The sequence below is a fragment of the Aphelocoma coerulescens genome, chromosome 5, assembly GCF_041296385.1.
Source record: "Aphelocoma coerulescens isolate FSJ_1873_10779 chromosome 5, UR_Acoe_1.0, whole genome shotgun sequence".
Lineage (NCBI taxonomy): Eukaryota > Metazoa > Chordata > Aves > Passeriformes > Corvidae > Aphelocoma > Aphelocoma coerulescens.
Genome location: NC_091019.1, coordinates 39,396,638 through 39,417,416, shown reverse-complemented (window position 1 = coordinate 39,417,416; position 20,779 = coordinate 39,396,638). Strand labels below are relative to the sequence as shown.

The window sequence follows — 20,779 nt, the reverse complement described above, 5'->3', positions numbered from 1 at the left end:
TCTTTCTTTCAAGGTCTGCACCCACCGACATATCCATGATAACTTATAATACTGCAAACATGGAGAATCGGGCGGTTTTTAGTGATAGACTTATCATATTTGAATAAAAAATTGCAAAAGCAGTCACTATTTAGATACACATTCTACTATAATTTTGTCTTCCAAACTTCATAGTCTACAATGCAATCTCCCCACATTGCACCTTGCTGACACTCCTCACCTTGGTGGAATAATAAACAACCCTAAAGACTGAACAAACGTACAGAAAATGGGGGACTTAATAAAAAATACCTGGACTTTTTTGTTTTGCTTTTTTTCCTTTTAATTATCATTTACAATGCAAATGTGTGTAAAATGTTCACTTACAGTCTGATCCCATGGATGTTAATGTATTAAAGGGTTTGAAGAAGACCCCTGATTTTGATGTGTGAAATAATCAGAAAGTCCTCCGGAAAGTCCCGTTGTAAAACTTGGCAAAGAAGGTCTTAAGGACTCACAGGGGAGAGTGGAGGGCGCCTGTGGCGACGTGGAGGAGGAGGCTGCCCTGGCCGTCATTGAAGTGCTGCTTTGAGAAGTCATTGAAGGGTGAGGAACATGGGGGAAAAAGTAACTCGTCTGTCCTGCTAGGAGATTTACAGAGCAGGGGTTTAGGGAATAGGTGCCGGAGCAGGGAACTGACAAGCCACACGGCACTGAGGCGGCCAGAGCTGCTGCTGTGAGGTGATGAGTGGCATAAGGTATCTCTCCATTGACTAGTCTATCAACACTTAACCCATTAGACGTGGAAAAGGAGTGGTTGTTTCCCAAGGAGTTTTGAGTCAACACTGAGCTGTAGGGCATGGGGTGGCTGGGGTAGGCGGACGTGGTCCCATTGTAACTCAAAGTGCTGCTGGCCCGGGGGTGGTGCAGGGAGAGGAAGGGGGACATAGGCCAGTACAAGGATCCTGCCCTATCCATGAATGTCAGTCCGGTGGAGGTGAGCCGGGCGCCCCGCTTAAAGGCCAGCTTGGCCCGAGAGGTGGTGGAGCGCCGGCGGAGCTTGCCGGTGGTGCCCCCGATGAAGACGTCGTCGCTGGAGGGGTCCAGCATCCAGTAGTTCCCTTTGCCCGGGTCGTCGTAGTGGCGGGGCACCTTGACGAAGCACTTATTGAGCGAGAGGTTGTGCCGAATGGAGTTCTGCCAGCCCTGCTTGTTCTCCCGGTAGTAGGGGAAGTTCTTCATGATGAACTCGTAGATGCCATTGAGCGTGAGGCGCTTCTCGGGGCTCTGCCGGATGGCCATCATGATGAGAGCGTTGTAGCTGAACGGCGGCTTCTCGTACTTGCCGTTCTTCTTCTCCCCCTCCTTCCCGCTCTCCCCGTCCTTGGCCCCCTCCGCCGCCCCCTTCTTCTCCTCGGCCGCTTTCTCCTTCTCCTCCAGCTCCGCTGCCGCCGCCGCCGCCGCGCCCGCCTCGCCTTTGCCCGCCAGCATGTCCGCTTTGGCCACCTCCAGGGCGCCGGAGGCGGTGGCGGTGGGGGGCGGCAAGAGGTGCTGCCCCTTCTCCTCGTCCTCCTCCTCGGCTGCGGCCGCTCGCTGGGGCTGCTGCGGCGGCGGATGGTGGTGGTGGTGGTGGTGATGGTGGTGATGATGGGGGTGGTGGCTGTTGTGGTGGCTGTGGCTGCTGTGGTTGTTGTCGCTCTGGACGGCTTCGGGCACCAGGCTGTTTATGCTAAAGGAGGATTTCGGCAGCATTTTCACTTCCTTCCTATCTCCCATGTCCAACATCACACACTAGTCTGAGGGGGAAAGTTGCAGCGGCTGAGGGAGCTGCGCGCGGGGCGGCGGCGGAGGCGGCGGCCGAAGCGGTGGCGGTGGCCGAGGCGGCGGCGGCACCACCGGCGGCGGTGGCGGCGACAGCGGCAGCGCAGTTGGACCGCAGTCTCAAGCGCTGGCAAGTCATGTAGCACGGACAGGAACCGCCGGGGAGGGAAAAAAATAATAGTAATAATAATCACCGATCAGAGAAAAATCAAACCGACTCGGAGCGGAGGAAAAAAAAAAAAAAAGAAGATAAAAACGGGAAAAAACCCTCTGAAACCTGAAAAAAAAAAAAAAAAAGGCAACAACACACAAACACAGACACACAAAAAAAAAAAAAAAAAGCTACTTCATGGTGCCCGGTTCCCCCGGCACGGCAGCGCAGGGGGAGGCAGGAGGGAGCAGCAGCCGCCGCGGGCCGGCGCGGAGCGAGGCAGACGGGCGATACAGCCCGCCCCGGCCGCAATTAATTTCAGAGCTGCCGGCACGCACCGGGGCTGTAAAACATTTTTTGGTTTAACCTTTCCCACCGGCCGCCCAATCAGGGCCGGCGGCGTGCCCGCGCGTCCGCCCGCCCGCCGGCCAATGGCGGCGCGCCGCCCCGCCCCGCCCCGCCCCGCGCCGCCCCGCCCCCGCCGCCGCCGCGGCTCCCGCGGCGCAGGGATACCGGCGCAGGGGCGCATCACCGCGCGGTGCGCGCGCCCCCCCCGCCCCCCCCGCGCCCCCCCGGCCGCCGTCGCGAGCACAAATCCCCCCGCGCCGAACAACTCGCGCCCGTCCCGCGGCGGCGGGCCCGGCCCGGCCGCCCGCTCCCCTCGGTCCTCCGGCGGACTAAAGTTGCCACGAGCCGCTTTGCCCCTTCCTCTGGCGGCGACGGAGGCGGGGTGGGCGGCCGGGTGGGTGAAGCGGCCGCGGCACATCGGTGGCGGCGGAGGTACTACTTTGCGGATCCCGCCGAAGTCGTTTGGCGAGTTTATTTTCCCAGGCCCGGTTATTTCTGTTTGTTATTTTACCGAGGGAGAAAACAAAACAATCGTCCGGAGAGGACGCAGGCGGCGGGATGGGCCCGGGCTGCGGCAGCGGCCGGGGGCCGAACACCGCTACCCGCGGCCTGCCGGGGGAAGACGGGGTCTGCTCCGGCCCGCTCGGGCCGTGCCCGCCGCTCTCCGGACTGTGAGTTGGGAGGCTGGGGACGAGCGGCCCATCTCCTCCCCTGCTCTCGCCCCTTGTCACCGGCGGCCGGAGCCGGGCTTCGCGCTTCCCTGCCCGCCGCCGCCCGCTCAGCCCCGCGCCGCTCCCGCTCGGACGCCGCTTCCCTTGCGCGGCCGCCAGAGCCACGCGGGAGGCGTCGGGCTCCGGCCGCCTCCTCCTTCGCGCTGCCGTGCCGATTGAGCCCGCCGAGCGCAGGCCGCGCGCCAGGCGTACAAAATAAATGTTGGTATTGGTAGCCCATGAAATCGACACTGCTGTTTCCTGCCGGCCCGGCCCGTGGGCCTGGCCACGAGGTCTGGGTTCCGCGGGGTTTAGTTTTGCTGGGGGAAGGGGTAAGTTGGGCGGCAGCGGGCCCGGTGCTCCCGGGGCAGGGGAAAGGGTCTGGCACCGTCGCTTTCCACAAGTACACGCGGCGGTAAAGGCTCGGGCTTACGGCCATGCTTTGCCGGGACCAAAGGGTTGTGTATTAATCGTCCACAGCATATCGTTTTTTACTGTCAGCTCGGGAACAAAAAAATCAAGCGGAAAACAAAGTGAAATACATCTCGCAGCTTTCTTACTCAGAAAGGAGAAGGGGAAATGTAATGGACAGAGAGCGTGCTGATCGCATTCAGACCAAAGCTGTGACAAACGTCTAGCATCGCGTTAAGCTGCTTCACGTTTGTGCTGGAGGAAAAGATGCTCCGTAGAAACAATACGTGCATCTCAACCCTAGCTAAAACAATTTATCCCAAGGAAATTCAGGTTAGAGAACAATGCAGTGAATGTGTTTCTGTGCAGAGGTGCGTTTTATATATGTCTTTGTGTATGTGTGTATATGAGGGAGGGAGGAAAAGCGAGTGTGAGGAAAGAGTAAATAACGAAAACAAGTAAAATGGACCGGTAATAAACAATTGCAATTGGGAATGGCATGAACTCTGTGCATTGGATTAACCTCGAATGACCTTACCACAATTGTATTTATTTAACCAATTTCATAACAGGTTGCTACTGATACACACACACACACGTTAATGATCAACAACCGCTCTTTTTTTTCTTTGTTTGTTGTTTGGTTTTGATTTTTTTTTTTTTTAGAAATTTAGGTTGTGTTGGGTTTTTTTTTTAGTAGTGATGATTTATAATTATTTCGTTTCTTGACACTGAAGTAAATGTATGGGATTTCTTGAAGAAGAGTGCGATGTGGAGGATATTACATGAATCTACCATGGCAAGAGGTAAGAGGAAAGGTAAGCTTCCTGCATATGATTATGATTATGATGATCATTAACTAATATGTGTCATTATGGTTCACTAGGATCCCATTAGGGTGGCTGGGCCCAGTGCATTTGCCTACTCGGTCTAGCATGTAATGATTCGGTGTAACCAGATTCTTGAGAAAGGACAGGTTACGTAAACATTTACTGATGTGGAGTAACTATACTATTTGTACTCTGATATGCAGGAAGGAAAGTGTTGATTAACACAGAAAAAAAAAAAAAGCGAAATTAGCTGATTGCATGCTCATAAGTGCAAGCTGTCATTGAACTGCTTTTAAAATAGACACAGCTGGGTGTTTGTGTTGAAAAATTTCTTGTGTTTTTGCTAATACTGAAATAAGCATGATTTTGTATACCAAACATTTTCAGATCATTAAAATTTGTAATCTGTGCTGGTTTTAAACACAAAGAAAAGAAACAGATTCATTTCGTTGTAAAATTTGCTGATATTATATTAACTCAATCAGGTCTGTACAAATGGTGTATTGTGCCTTATCAAATCTCTTTGATCCATTTAATACACAAAGTGCCAAACGTGTGTATTGTTTGTTAACATTGAACGTTTTATTCAAATCCCAGCTCTGTAGCGAACTGGAGGAGTTCTTGTTTAATGTAACACTGACATTGCCTGTTGAAATTTTAATGCCTTGAGGTGTTTCTTAGGTCAAAGCTGAGTTTACTTTGTGTTGTGATCAGGGATGAAAATGTTGCAGGGAAGAAAATAGAAGTTTTAGCTTTTTTGCATTTCTGAGCAAAAGGCTAACACCGAAAGAGGCACACTTTAAAAACATTTTATAATCTAGATTTAACATTCGGTCATTTGTCACGGGTGCAGAATAAAACTCTGTGCACAAATTTAGGATTTATATATTTTTTTAAATGCCATGGATATACAGTTCTACCAAAAAAGGAAATGTTTTGTCCAATATGTACTACATATCTTCCTAAGTCCATGAAGATTAATTCATTGTTTACAGGAGAGAAAAGGATATGTAAGAGAAGCCATGTCAATTATAATTTCTGCTGGACTTTAACTTTCGAGTCTTTTTTTTTAAATTTTTTTTTCCTCTCCTTCCTTTGGCAGAAAATGCTCTGTTTATAAAACTAGAGCTATTTACTTTGGAAACGCGGGAGTCTTGCTCTAATGCCAGTTCCTTCCTGAGCTCTGCCCCGAACACGACTCCACTTCAGTGGTACCTTTGTCCATCGGGGCACTGCATGAGCGGCAGGTTTGACCGCTCAACTCTGGCTAAACCCGAATTCTCTTAAGAAAGTCCCTCATGGCAGCATTTTCTAACAGGAAAGGTTTTGTGGAGAGTCTGGAACAGGAGCTTGTGCATGGAACGGAGGCGCACAGCCCCAGCCCTGGGAAAGAGGGGTGGGTGTGCAGAGGGGAACCGGCTCTCTGCAGAGGGTGGATGATGCCTCACCTGCACGCTCGTCGACGCTGTGGATCCACCGAACCGAGCGGCGGGGATGGACTGAGAGTATCCAGCTTCGGGGTCAGGATGGGGGTGAATAGCTGAGCTGAAACGTCCTGGCTGAAGTGCCATTCAACAGCAATCTCCGTGCAGCTCTTGGGTATAAATCGTAGGGATAGTGTTTCAACCACACACTTCCCCCCCCCCCCCCCCCCTTTTTTTTTTTTTTTAATTTTTATTTTGTTTTTAAATTAAAAGCCAAAGGAAGAAAAGACACTCTCCAATGTACACTTAATGCATATAGTGTACTTCCCTTGCAGCACCCCCTGCCCCAGCTTCAGCCTTCAATCCCCCTTCACACGGGTATAGTGGCTGTGTACTCTCGGGCTCTTTCAAGACAGTTAAGCTGCTAAAATGTACTGACAGCTTAAGAAATGAATGAGGTTTTTTTCAGCCATGAAGAAAGGGTATTTAATAACCACGCTTCGATGGCATCACGCTTCCATGGAACGAGTCTGGACACTTTGGTTTTAAGAACCAGTAATATCACATTCGGTACAGTAAGTGCTTCGATGTACGCTTATATAATTCTATTCCCCCTTGACTATAAGCTTGCCTTATTTATTCCAGGTTACCTGGGCAATTAAGGTAAGGACTGCTCAGCAGACACTGATACCCTGCTGCTAAGGCATGGCGAATGGGGACGGAGCAGCGCGCTAACAAAGAGAAAGAGGTAGTCAAACATTTTGAAGAGGGGTGAATGGGACTGAAGGTGGATGGATGAATGGAGGCAAAGAGGGAGAGGAAGAGGCATTCAATGGTCCAGACTTCTTTCCGCATTTGTAGATTTAAGTTTAGATGTCCGCCTCTAGCCAACTTCCAGTTAATCCTCAACAGCTTCTAGAGATTAGAAGTTAGTCTGTTTAGCATGCTGTATCCTTCTTCCATGGGTTTTAGTTACAAGTTATACGATTAGGATTGCGAGAACAGTAGTGAACTAAACTTCCCAGTAAGAGGTCTTCACACCAGGGAAGTGTTACTTTGCTGCAGCAGCCGTGCCTCGTCAGTCATTAGGAAGCTGCAGGTTGTCAGAGGCTTCTCTTGCGCGCACACAAGCGCAGACACACACGCACACACACACAAAACCACAGCACTAAAACTAAATTAAGAAGCCGATGATTAAGACAAGCGTCTACGAGGCCTGTCATTTCAGCATCCTTCCATCATAACATTGTGGCACCGAGAAATTTGCTTGAAAACCCTGGAAAAAAATATCTATGGGAGAGCCTCATGTTTGAGGCTGTTAATATCAAATATAGACTGGGAACTGCCTCGGATGCAAGACAGTATTCCGCAGAGGAAAGGAGCACTGCAGAGACTTTGAGACTATCCGCGCACTCCCGGAACTCTGGTAAGTATCTCTCCCTTCTATTGCAGCAGGTACGCACTGTGTAACTGGAACTGGACCGGGTTTGAAATCCGCAGCTCTGTTCCCTTCGGGGAACTCCCACTAAAGATAAATCTGTAATGAAAGGTCCCTACTGGATGACTAATGGTTATTGGCACTCGGTGCCCCTTTAAGGAGAGCAGCACATATTGTGCCGAAGACCTTGCAAGCACACTTTAAATACAAACCTTTTAAGTTTCCCTCCCATGCATACACATCCCTGTTGTTTTCGGGCTAGCTGTGTTGTGTCTCTCCCCCCTGCCCCCCTATTTAAGATCTCTAGTCTTCCCTCCCCCCACCCCATTCAGAACTAATTGCTCAGTTACTTTAATGTTTCAAAAAGAGCTAAATTTCTCCATCCGATGATCTTTTGAGAAGCTGCACTGTACCATAAGAAACCGCCAGCGGGGTACTGTATACCTTAGAGCAGCCTGCGCAACTAGGGGAGAGGTAGCGTTAAAACAATGACATTAACAAACTGAGTGCACTGAGTTCCCCTCCTGTTGAACTTTACGAAGTTTCTTGGGCTGGCAGATGTTGAACGGAGAACGTCGAAATGGGAAACAATGGCTGTAGGGGCCAGAAAGCTTTGCTGATGTCGTAAGCGTAAAACAAGACAGAATAGTGACAGAAAGAGATCCGAGTAAACATTGGAGTATACATTTCCCACGGCGACTACGCTGAGTGGAGAGGTCTGAATTAAATCGCCTTAATTAAAAGCTGAAGATTTTATTTATTTATTCATTCCTGTAGCTGTAGAATGCCATCCACAGAAAGCCTATCTAGGGAGTGTAGAGCATCCACTAGATTTATTGTGTTCAGCTGCCACTGCCAGAATTTTTCAAAACAGAATATTTTTATACTCACTGCCAATTTGAAGACGTGCGGTGTTTTAGATCCTAAATGTCGCTATTATTTTATATGCCAGTGTGCAGAAATGAGCTGTTACACCTGCCTAGGCAATAGGTGTACCCGTGTAATGAAAGCTCTCCTTAATTCAGAAATCAAACAAAAAATTAAAATATCCTTTAAGAATTATCCACAGAGTTATGCAGACGATGATAATAAAATGCAAGGGAGAAGTGAACAAGTTAAAAATCTTGTTCTGTTCTCAAGGTTTAAATACATAATTTTACTTTCTGTTGTGTTTACTATTAAAACATTCTAGGCCGGTGCTTTTGTCCGCGTTGTGATATTGAAGAAAAGAATGTGAAATAAAATACGGGGAGAAAAAAAAAGAGCTGGGGGAGAACAAAAAAAAAACCCAACAAAACAAACCCCAAGTAGTGCTTGAACAAGACCTCTAGCTGTTCTTTGATTCCTAAGAAACTGTTGCTGGAATATTTTCATGGTGTTGTTCTAAAGCTCTTTAGACTCTTATAAACGTAATCTTTGGCAAATGACACATGGATCTGGTTTTGCAGTTTTTTCGGTGACTCGAGAGAAAAGACGCCCTCTCCCCCCCTCCCCACTCGCCCCCCCTTCCACCCCTTCCTCAGCAGAAGGACAGAGACGGTCCCTCTCTTTCACCCAGCGCTGTTTCCACTCCGTCGCTCCGCCAAAGGCACCCGGGCGCGGGGGGGCGCCGGTGCCCGGGGCTGCCCATCCGCCCGTCCTACCTGGCCGTGCCGCGCCCGCCGCTGCCCGCTCGGCGGTGCTCCGTCCCGCCGCGGCCCTGTCCCCGCACCGCGCCTCCACCGCACCCCTCGGCTCGGCGGGGTCTCGGACTCGGCCGGCTCAGCTGCGGATCCGTATTTTAGGGCCTACAAAAGCGCATCATCCTCCCCTATCCTCCTATCTTCCCCCGCCCCGGGATCCCCTTGTAACCACAGCAAAATGCCCGGTGTAGAAAGAAAGCCACAATCGACTGTACACCCCTCTAAGGGAAGGCGTTCGGCAGCCTCGAAGTAAAGATGATGTTGGCTTTCCCCGTGTCAGGGCTCAGGCGTGAGGAGGTGCCGGAGAGAGGTGCCGTTTCTCGCTCGCGGCCGGACCCGCGCTTGGCGGGTGTCGGGATGATGGGGCTGGCGCTAGCGCCAAGGAGGCTGCTCGGGAAGCGGACCCTGCTCGCTCCTTGGTGTCCTGGCACGAGTGGGGCTCGCAGGATCTGTCTCTTTATGTAGCTTGTTCTGAACACTTTTTGTATCGGGCAGGGTGGTCTCCATGTTCTCTTTCTTTCATTCTTCCTTTCTTTAGAGGAGGGAGGGGGGAGTGATGGCAAGGGGCTTGTTGGATGATTATAACCGCTACCACTTAGAAATAAGTTTCTTGGGGAAGGGCTGATATCGTACCCTTGATATCAGTGGGTGTGTCCATGTATTATTTTAATATGATATGCCTTTTATGCTTGTTTTCCTCCTCCCTCTCTCCCCGGCCTCCCCCTCCCCCCCGCTTTGTTTCTGGAATTTGTTTCGCTTTTAAAGCAGCAGCACAAACAAACAAACACACAAAAATGACTGGCAACAAGTTAAATCCCATTTGTGTCCCTCCCACCGAGCACGGACCATGCCTCGCTAAAGCCTGGGGCTTGTAGTTTTGCCTCGATAATAATTTGACCAAGAAAATGAAGTAGGCTGCAGACAGACTCTCCCGGCACTGACGATACGGAGAGGGAAACGCAGAAAGATTTCTCCCGGGATGCATCCCCTCGGTGTGTTTTCTTCTCTCCATCTTTTAGACGGGGCACTCGCATAGACGCTCACACACACAGAGGTTATGTTTCCTAGGAGTTTTTAGAAAAACAGTGTTTGTTATAAACTATAAATGCCACCAAGTAACGAAATCATACCGTAGCTCCGGAAACTCCAACAAATAACCAATTTCCATTTGTCTTCTAGCAGAATATTGCAGAGGATGACATTAGATTTTATTTTCGCATTTATTTCAAAACACCAAAGAAAGGGCAAAGAAAAGGCTCTCAAGTCGTTGTGCACGTTGGAATTAATTAAACGATACTAGTAGTTCTTTATTATTATTATTTTTTCTGCCTTCCAATGGGACTTCAAGCTAATTTCTGTGGCTGTACTAAAGAGGGAATCCGCAATAGCAACAAGGGCACTTCTCACTGAAGGTCGGGATCGTGTCCCGCTAAAGCTTCACTGAAAGCATCTCACAGTGAGCCACCCGCGCATTCCCGCGCCTTCCCTTAGTTTTACCTTACACAATAACGGAGAAACCATTCGTCTTTGACTGTACCTAAGACGTACCTTTTTACTCAATCGCACGGTTTGCAGACGATAGTTTAACTTTATCTGTTGTGGTGGGAACGCGTTTTGTCATATGAAATTAACTTGTGAAAGCCTTTGTATAATTTTTTGATTTGTGTTTGTCGACAACGCAGATCGTACCTCTCCGCGTTGATGGTTGATACAATTGCTAAATTAAAGGCACGCTTTTGGCTTTGGAAAACAACACCAAAACTTCAGCCCTCTGAGAGCTCATTCTCAGAGAAACAACCCGAGGAGCAGTAGAATAACTCACCGCAGTATTTTCTATGTGTTTACGGTGTCTCCGTATACTTCTGTATCATTCTGCGTCTCTGTTGTCTGTTCCTAAAGGTAGCCAAGTCACTCCTGGGCTTCTCACCTATAATCGCCCACCTAAAAGAACATACGGACAGTATATAATGGCTCTAAATTATTGGAGGAATGTAATTGGCGTGTATTTTACCCCTGTCTTTATTCTTCCGTGGTAAATACTAGCAACTGAACTGCTTGTCTTGATGTGTTTCTATGTTTGAGCCCCAAGAAGCTCATCAAATCATTGCAATAAAGTCATCAATCCTTCCTATGCACACTGGAGATTTTTTTCCTCTCTGCTTGTTCTGCTGCTCATTTCCAAGAAGGACAGCGTGTTGAGCCAACGGTCTGGCTTAGGCACTTCTCCGGACTTTCAGATTTTCAGTCTGAAGCTTTCAGTATGTTGGGACTGAATTCATGATTTTCCACATTTCAAAAGGGACGAGGCTCTATTTATAAATGTTACAGAAGGTTTCGTTACTTCAGGATCAACAAAACAGGAATAGAACTGCAATTTTCAAGAAAATAGGATTTCAAAATATAGAAATAAAAAAGTAGTGGAGATGATGTATAATTCAATCAAATTACAGAAAATTGCTTTAAAATTCAGAACAGTAGCGATCCATTATGTCTCTGTTTTATTAGTGACAAGTACAATTACTCTAAAATAAAGAACAGTGGTGAATATATAATTGGCTGTAATCATGTTAGTGTTTGAATAAAAATGACGGGGACATTTAACACTTTGACAACAAAATGTTCAGAAACAACTTATTTATTCAAACAGTTTTTATTTGCATGCACGTGAAGGAGAAACACATTTTTGCTTACGATAAATCCAGGGGTTTTCACTTTCAATAAAAATATAACTAAAAATATATTAATTATTTTATTATCCAAAGCTTAATAAAGTCTCCTGAGTATGACTGTACTATTATTGATTAGTCAGTACCCAAAGGACGCCATCTACAGGAAGAGGTCTTTAGGCTTAACACCATTCTAATCAATGTTGATTAAAAAAAAAAAAAATCTGAGTTAATATTCCTCTATAAATCCGGCTCCGATTTTACCCACAACACCGATCACAATATTTGCTTTGTAATTGCTTCTTGTGATTCAATTCGTTATAATTTGACACGATCTAGGAATCTGTTATAGGAGGCCTTTTCTCTAAGATACAGCATTTAAAATAATTCATTGAACTCTCAGAAGCAGCGGTTTTTCTCCTTCTAAAGCGGCTTTTTTTTTTTTTTTCCCTCTCAGGATTGACTTGATCGTCCCTGAAAATGCAGAACAGCCCATGAGATCTCTCCTTTCCACCAACTGTGTGGAAGATGCTTGCAAAACAGCCCTGAAAATAAAACAACTTAATTGAAGGCAGTTCGTGCAACAATTGTGTCATGGAATACCTAACATTTTTTTATCTGTAACTAACTTATTCCATTTTGGATAGTTCAATAAATATCAGCTATGCCAAGCATACTCTCATCCTTTCTTACAAGACATCCTTTGCCCCTTATCTTGGTACTTAAAGGTGCCATTTAGCCGTTGCCCAGCAAGGGCTCGGAAACCTATCGAAGTAGGAAGAGTGCCCTTTACTATTTTGCCCATACAAACACAGATCCACGGGAATGGCATATGTCCTCTCTGATGCGACTCCAACAGCCCAGTACAAACTACAAATTACAGAAAATACGAAGAGATCTAGAAGAAACTTTCAGGACTACTCTGCCAGGGGGCTTTAAAAATTATTTTCGGGTTTAATCCCGAACGAATTTTTCTTTTTTTCTTTTCTTATTTTCATTTCTTAATTACTTCCCCCCTCGACAAGTCTCCAAATTTCTGCTCCTGGTGTGTGTGTGTGCGTGCTCACAGCGGGGTGGACCCCACACCGATCCGATCGGGTCCCTCCTGCCGTGCGGGGAGCGCAGCTCGGTCCGGCCGCGCCTTCACTGCAGGCTCCCAAGGGTGTCTCCTGCCCGGGCGGGTTTCGCCTGCACTTCTAAAATAAAGTAGCTCTGGTTTCTTTCTACCCCAGGCCAGTGATGTGAATGGGCTTTGAAAAATTCGGGGGGCGGGGGGGGGGGCGGTGGTGTACAAACTATGCAGTGAAGAGTCAAACGGCAGAGGTGCGTTGGCACAACGGCTCAGGAAAATGACCCACGGTGCAACCTCGATTTTACGTGCTATTTTGTAAACCGGGGACAAAAGCCTGGAAACTATTGTTATTTGTACTTTCACTGGAATCAGGCTTAAAGTTTATACCGAAGGTCTTCTTCTATCTTTTCACTTCTGGGCATTGACCGTGAACGTTCCAAATCTAGAGACTGTGCCGCATAGCTGTTTTCAGACTTGAGGAAAGCTCAGGAGAGGTTTCCTTCCCTGGGGCAAGCCGCTCCCGCAGGCGCCGCCGGGCTCGGTGGGTCCCTCCCCCGCCGGGAGCCGAGGCGGGGGCGCCCCTCTGAACCGGGAGGTCTGTCATTTCTCGGGTGCCTCGTACCAAATCGCAGATGTCAGCCTTTCCCTACGTGTTCGGGCTGCTAATGCGGGCACTTCACACAACAGAAATGCTCAGCTTGGGAGCTTTTCCCAGGGCCAGCCGCCGACTTCGTGCTTCGCATCTGCCTCTGGCGGCACCGGAGCTCCATGCGGGGGATCCCAGCGTGCGCAGTAGCCTTTACCGATGGGACCATATTCCCGTGGGAGCCAAGCACACGCAGTGCTTTGCCCCCTGCAAACCGGCCGAAGCACAAACTCCGAACATCTCCACGGGAACACGCTACCGAGCTTCCCGGCTCGAAGCTTCTGCATGTCTTCCGCAGAGACCCTTTTCTCGCTGAAATTCACACCATAATGCCCCTCACCTAGCAGGCCACCGCATCGCCAACTGAGGCAGCCGCGGCCTGGGCCGCAGAAAGCCTTGCCGTCCCTGGGACTCAGAGCTGTACCCCTGGGACCCGGTGCCGGCGGAGAAGGCGAGGGCCGTCGGCGATTCCGCCCGGGCAGGCCCGTGTGGAGCGGAGCCGAGCCGAGCAGGGCCCGGCGGCCGTGCCCGGGCCGGAGCGGCGGCCGCGCTCGGTAGCGCGATCCGAACGGCGCCGGCGACATCTAGTGGCCATGGGCCGCCAGCGCCCGCCCGCCGCCCCGCGCCAAGGACAGCCCGCGCCGGCGGGAGCGGCCCGGCCCGGCCTGCCCGAGAGCCGCGGCGCGTCCCGCACCCTCCGCCCGTCCGCGCCCCACTCCCCCGCACTTCGCTCAGCGTCAGGCACCGCCGTGCTCCCCCTCAAACGCCCTAAAGTCTTCGGTGCAGTGCTGGTACCAGTACAAAACGGGTCAGTTTTGCATTTATGCACGCGGGGCACCGAGAAAGGAATTATAAGCACTTTCATCTCCCCCTCTCGCCTCCAAAGGACCTCCAGAAAAAAAAAAAAAAAAAAAAAAACAGACACGTAGGAGTGGCACTTCCTGCCACCTTCGCCCAGAGAGATGTCCCCGCTGGTAGGCACCGTCCCTGTGTACACTGCTGGGGCACCTCCCAGACTTGTGAAGAAGAAGAGGGGGGAAAAAAGCAATATTGTGGAGACACCGCTGGAGAAAGGAGCCCTCACTATTTAAATCCTAATGTCAGCTCTCATTAACAGCTCAAGTCATCTTTTCCCCGGGGCAGACCTTGTCTGGTCTATCGACTTAATGGAAAACAAAACACATGTTTGTATTCTATTATTGCAGTCTCGTTCCTTGCCTTACGGAGAGCAGGGACAGGCTTCGCCCGCTTCGTGACAGGCTTCCCGAAGCGACAAAGCTTTCCATTCGTTCTTCCCTCCTGCTCTCCCAGGAAAAGATAAGGGTTCCAACGTCCATCTCCTGCCCTTCCTCATGAATAGGGACTGCAATGGCAGCCACAAGAAAAGGCTTTCGCTGTGGTGGCTAAAAAGAGCCCAAGAAAAATAGTTACTGGTATGTTCAGTAAAACTTAGCAAATCATAATAGTCTCTGCGGGAAACTTTGGGGGTTATTTGTGCATCAGGTGAAGTGCTCAGCTCGGATGCAGCTGCCAGAACCACAGCATCTCCCAGGGAAGCCGGGCGTGAGGAGACGGCCACGCTAGGCAATAACAAGAGACAGACTGAGAGAGTTTTGAGACAATCCAAAACAAATAAACAAGATCTACCAATTCTCCCACTGGGAAGATGGCTTTGATAAGGAAGCAGGGAAAGTTTTGAAGAGCTGCAGATATTTTCGCAAATTTATTTTAACTGGTCTAAGCAGTTGAAGTAAATTGGGTTGGTTTGTTTTGCTGGTGGTTTCTTTTTTTTTTTTTTCCCCTGACACAATAGTACGGGGAGGGCGAGAGTAAGAGCTTGGCAAAAGACAGGAATACATTTCTCACCCACAGAAAGCAGGAGAGGTCTGTAGAAGTGTCGACCTGACTTGAATAAGGGAGAGGATTCTGGTGCAAGGAAAAGAAATTATTCATTTCACCTCATCCTCTGTGCTTTTGTTGGGGTACTGGTATGTGCGCAGTGCCAAGCACAGGGCACTTGAACCTGACACGAGTAACCGATCGAAATTAGCTGTTCTTACGTTCACCTATTCGCTCTACCACGAGATTTTAAAGCCATCTCCAGTTGACCTCTCCCCTACCCCCAGCCCCACTTCGGGACGCACAGGAAAGGCGCACATGTGAAATCGCCCAGAGGCAGCACCGGTCCCGGGGCGCTCCTTGGGCGGCTGCGGAGTCCCAGCGGAGGAAGTGGGTTTCTGGGCCAGGGTCCCTCCCCCGCCGGGGGTGCTCCTGGCACCTCGGCATAGAGAGTAGGGCCCCCAACTTTCCCGCTTTTGAAGCGTCGTTTGCTCTCAAGTGCTTGGCTGTAAATAAACGCTACAGCAGTGACAACACAGCCGTCCTGCAGTCAGAGCGGAGGCTGCCTCTGCACCTTTCCTCTGCAACACATGCCGTCAGCGTTTTAATTCCAGCTCCAAAGGGAACCTGCAATTATAAGCCCCCCTCGTCCCCTCCCGCTCACATTCTCTTGTCTGAAACATTCACTGAGGAAGGTTATTTGGATTGAGAGTAAAATCAAACAGGGAGGGGAGGAAGAAAAAAAAAAAAAACCAACATAAACCCAACAACCCAGCAAACCCTTCCATTTGCTATTTACAAACCTCATTGTCATGCTTCACTCAGGCTGTCTGCCTAGCTTAGGGAAATAAATGTGACTGAACCAGAGACAAAGCCGATGCAGCTGTATTTGAATTTCTCAAACACTGTCAAACGTGCTCTTGTCTCATAATTCCCGGGGTTGTTGTTATTATTATGAACATCATACCTAATGTGAACATACTCGAAAGAGAGCTGCTTGGCGGTGGAGAGATGTGGTTCCGATCGGGAATGCACAGAAATTTCTTTAGCAAAAAAGATAAGGGCTCGTTTTCCCCCCTGCTTGGAAGCCCAGGCAGATAAATTAAGGAAAATTTGAGACTTGTAATTTCCCTCTTTTTTTTTTTTGTTTTGTTGTTGTTGTTGTTGTTCCTTGTGTTTTCCCCATTCCCGCTGAAGCAGGTAGGTTCGGCTATCTTATTTCCCAGGTGATAACCCACTTCGGCAGCCCGGCGCTATAGCCGCGGTGGGAAGGAAAACGAGAGCGCCGGTCCCTTAAGAAGGAAAGGTGTCCGCTGGCAGACACCTCCGAGCCGTCATGCCAGCTTCCCTTTCCGGGGGTTCTTAGGAGCCCGCCAGTGTGCTTGGTGTTAGCAGGGTTATCACGAAGCGACTCCTTTGGAGACGAGAAGGCTAAAACACTCCGGGGCCGCCACAGGAGGTGTCTCTAAGGGATATCTGGGAGCATTCCCATATATCTCGCCTTACATGCCCTGCTTCCGACGGGAATAAGCAAACCCTGCCGGCCCCTTTCTCAGGCTCCGCCGCCCCAGCAGGCCGGGCCGAGTGGGGAGCGCTGCGGAGCGGCCGGGAAGCCTATGTGCCCCGGCAGTGGCCCCGTGGCCTGGGCGAACAGCCTCGGCCCCCGCCCGGCCCCGCCGCCGCCTCAGGCAATGCCCCTCGACGTGGAGGGAGCGGAGGCGGCGCCGGCCCAGGCCAAGACGGAGCCCCGGCTCCCCGGCGGCAGCCCCGGCCCAGCCCTCGAGTCCCCCTCCTCCGCCCTCGCCCCTTGGCTTGTCCTGCAAAACCACCGCCGCCCCGGGTGCCGCTAGCTCGCCAAGCGGCGGCTGACCCGCGGGCTTTGGGGAAAATGGGGTCCTGCATGCCGGGGGGACAGACCTCTCGGCCCCAGGTGTAAGCTCCGTCCTCGCCATCCACCTGGGCAGCATCTCCCCAGCCTTTCTCTTTTTTTTTAACCAGCTTCTTCGTTGTCACACTCCTCAGACGGCCCTTCCGAGCTCTCTTGTGGGGAGGAAGTCTCTTGTCACCTCTTCCCGGCAGGACCGCCGCCTCCGAGCAGGGCTGCCCTCTCTCCCTCTCTCCCCAGCTCCTTCCCTCCGTGCTCTCCGCGGTTTTCGTTGCACGGTGTCCTTCGGTGAGTGGAAACAGGGAAATGAAAAGTACTGTGATCAATTATTGGTTTTAGACCATATTTATGGACCTGTAGAAGTAATAACAGTTATTTACTTTGTCGAAACGTTTATTTCGCCCTTGGTATATTTCCTTACAATCGGAGAACCGACGTGGGAAAAATAAGCACAAATAAACTAATGCACGAAAAGTACGGTTTTAGCGAAAGGTGATCCTTCTCCTGTCTAATTTTCCCGGGTGTGTTTCTTCCTCCTGACGTTAATTCGAACCAGCGAAAGGGCTAAATAGATTAATCTCTAGCCCTCAAGTCAAGCAAGAAGCAAAATAGTAATTTACTTTTCTGCCCCCTTCATAAAAGAATACTTTCTTCCCCTTTTCTTCAAATCATGGATGAAGAACAATCAGAAACCAAAGCAGCCAGGAGGGCAGGAACCCTTCTGGGTCTCTCGAGGGTATGGCCCGGGTACCCCTGCTGTCTCCTTGGTCCTGCGGACTCCCTTGTTCACACTCTCTTCCCGGGTTACTGGGGATCGCCTTCCCCCCTGGGCGCAGGGCTGCAGGCTGCTGTTGACACCTCTCGACCAGACTTTGTCCCTTTTGAAGCTTGATAGATTCTCTAATTTGTTAGCAGCACTTCGACTGCCCCCAGCGCAAGGAGAGGAATGATGCCAGAGGCAGGGAAATAGACACCACTCTAGGATTTCACAGTCTTAGTAACAGCGCTTTCACATGCACATGTTGCAAACATCGCTTACATCAGGGTGACCTCAGCGAGGGGGACAGGGAAGGGCTGGGAGAGCAGAATTAAAAAAAGATGCAGTTCTACGGTGTATGTCAAGGATTTCAAGTAGAATATTGCTTTATACCAAGGTAACACTTCCGTGTTGAGGGCTCTGTATCTTCTTTGAACTGCTTCAATTCTCATATTCCAGCTATTTATTTTATTACCAGCGACTGTGTGCGACTGACCCAGATTGAGTGAAACGTACTAGCCACGGGCAAACAAAAAATGACCCCTGGTTGCCCGCAAACCATTGACAGAGAGTTGTGCGACGGCTCAGTTTGTCCCTCTCACACGGAGCAGCCGCTGCCTCCTTCCCCACCGCCCGGCCACGGCGCCTGCTGGTCTGCTCTGGATCTCGAGCAGGGCTGGGAGCTCTCTGACCAGCAACCCACGGTTATGAAACCATCTGCTCTCCACTCATTCTCACCCCTTCTAACTGCTCCACAGGTAAAACTGACACTTCTTATGGACCGTGGCATCTGGCTGTGGGATTTGCCAGGGCAAGAGCAAGAAATTCCAGAGAGGGCCGGGCACCTCAACAATACTTACAGGTGTCAATTTGGAAATGTGTTTTTTTGTATCAGCCTCTGTGACATATGCAGTCTCCAGTCCGTTTGCGCCTTTGGGGACAGCAACATGCTGCCCTTTTCCCTAGATACCTTCCCTAGTCTTTGTGCAGTGCCCATAAACAATATATCAGACCGTATTAGCTGGAATCAGAGCCTTCAACATCTTCCTGTTCCGTTGTTGGGGATGCCCCTAGATAAGATCCCACCAGCACCGAGAGATACCCACTGTCACTGCACTTCAGGACCCTTCCCTTGTGTCCTGGTTCTGAAGTACTGGGAATAGGGCCAAAGATGAAACTCAGTACTCAGCTGGACCACTGTCCTAGCTCTGCAGATCCCTCCACGCAGCACAGCCCTCCCTTTAGCAGCACTGTCTGCTCAGGACTCCAGCATGAGACATTCCCAAGAGAACCTATAGGGCTGACGTTGCACAGACTGCTTGGTTTCTGACCCTGCTTTTCAGTCCATCATTTCAAACCCATGGTTTGCCAGCAGTTCCAGCTGGAGGGTGCCTCTGTTCTCTCAGGTGTAACATGGTAGCAGGAGATATCTTTATGTTTACAGTCCTGATAGAAAGGGCAGAATAAAGGAGGAAGACATTTGGTCTTTAGACCCACAGTTCTGTTGCTACTTTGGCACAGTGTTACTGCTTGAGCAGCTCTACCTCCAACAACAGTACACTTTCCACTTAGATAAAGTTCTTCCAGTCTGTGAGCCAGTTAATTCTCCTGGTAGCTGTCTGAGATTATAGCTCCATCTTTCAGGCAAAGTAAGGCAGGTAAGTTAAAACTTTTTAACAACGAATTACTTAAATTTTTTCCTCAAGTGGACTATTTTAGTTGATTTAGACAAGACCACATTGGATAATAAAATATCATCTGAAAACTACCAGGAAGTTTTCAAGCTACAAAAAATTGCAAACTTATTTAATCTCTGGGAAAGATAATTGTTTGCCCTTGATGTACGCTTTGCATTCTTGAAGTATGTCTTTTGAGACTTAATATAAATTTTGAAATCCTATATATGCACCTTTACAATAGCACTGGCTTTCCACAAGCTCTGTGGGTGGTGACATTTCAGCAAGATACTTCCCCTTGACTTTGTTTATTCCAGCAGTTTAAATTCTACCTCTGGTGATAGCTGTTAACTTGGCGATGTGAAAAGTGCTACATGATGTGTACTGTGCTCAGTCAGCTCATCAGAAGCTTACCAATTACGACTGTGGAGCCCATTCTTCTCGCCACAGCATGCCACCCACCATGCATAACCGGAACAGCTGATCTTCACATGTGCATAAAATCTGAAAGTATGCACACATTTACTCAGAAGCCATATAAAGCAGGCACAATAAGTCTGCTGTTTCTTAGAAGCCTTTTTATTTCCTGCAATAGCTCATACAGAAGCAGTTGTAGAAAATTTCTTGCTCTCTGCCTGCCTTGGAAATGTCAAAAGGGAGAGCTTTCCAATGCCACCCTGCAAGAAGATGAGCTTTGTACATATCAGGCATTCAGGACACCTGTGACCATCCCCTCAGGATGGCTGTGAAATAGGAAGCTGCAGCTATCAGGATTATCCATCTCACCCAGGGCTTGGTCTCCATCTACATCTTCAAGGTGCTTGGGAAAAGAGATAGTGGGAAGAATATTGTGGACTCAATTAAATAATTGAAATATGCTGGAATGGCCCATAAATTGGACATCTAAGCATTACGAAATGAAGAGCTTTGTTAACAAAATGCTTTGTAAGCCTGTTTCTCCAGGATGGAATCTGGTCTCTGTTTAAGGTCTCTTAACAACATCAGTGAGGCAAGATTTAATTCTAGACAGATGCTATTTATCAAACACATAGGGAGTGTTTGAGGTTCAAAAATAATGCTACCTTTGAGCATTCTTTTTTGTTTGGAATATCCAACTGAACATAAAAATTCCAGATTGGGCTTTTTGTTAAATTGCGATTTGCACTTATCCAAAGATACTATTTTCTTTATTTTGAAGCAACTATTTTCAAAGAGATTTAGTGCCAGACTCCGTCACCTTTGACTGTAGTTTCTTTTGCATCAGCTAAAATAGAAGTAACTCTGTTCAAGTAGGCAGAGTAACACTACTGAAAAAACAGAATAAATAATCAGAGAATCAAGCCCTTTGAATAGCAAATGACTCCATAAATAGTCCCATTGATTTCAGCAGTATTTTATGGCATAAGTAGCTACATTAGTGGAAGCAGCGTGCAAGACCCTTAGG

At 49.1% G+C, this 20,779-nt stretch overlaps 1 protein-coding gene across 1 annotated transcript; it reads right to left on the bottom strand.

The window, feature by feature from the left end:
- Positions 1–384: 384 nt before the first annotated feature.
- On the bottom strand, positions 385–1,764 carry FOXG1 (forkhead box G1). The gene has a single exon (XM_069015996.1). The coding sequence runs from the start codon at positions 1,762–1,764 to the stop codon at positions 385–387; it is 1,380 nt and encodes a 459-aa protein (XP_068872097.1).
- Positions 1,765–20,779: the final 19,015 nt, after the last annotated feature.

Excerpts from the sequence above, each read along its gene's own strand:
- FOXG1 (XM_069015996.1), bottom strand. The coding sequence starts at position 1,764 with ATGTTGGACATGGGAGATAGGAAGGAAGTGAAAATGCTGCCGAAATCC.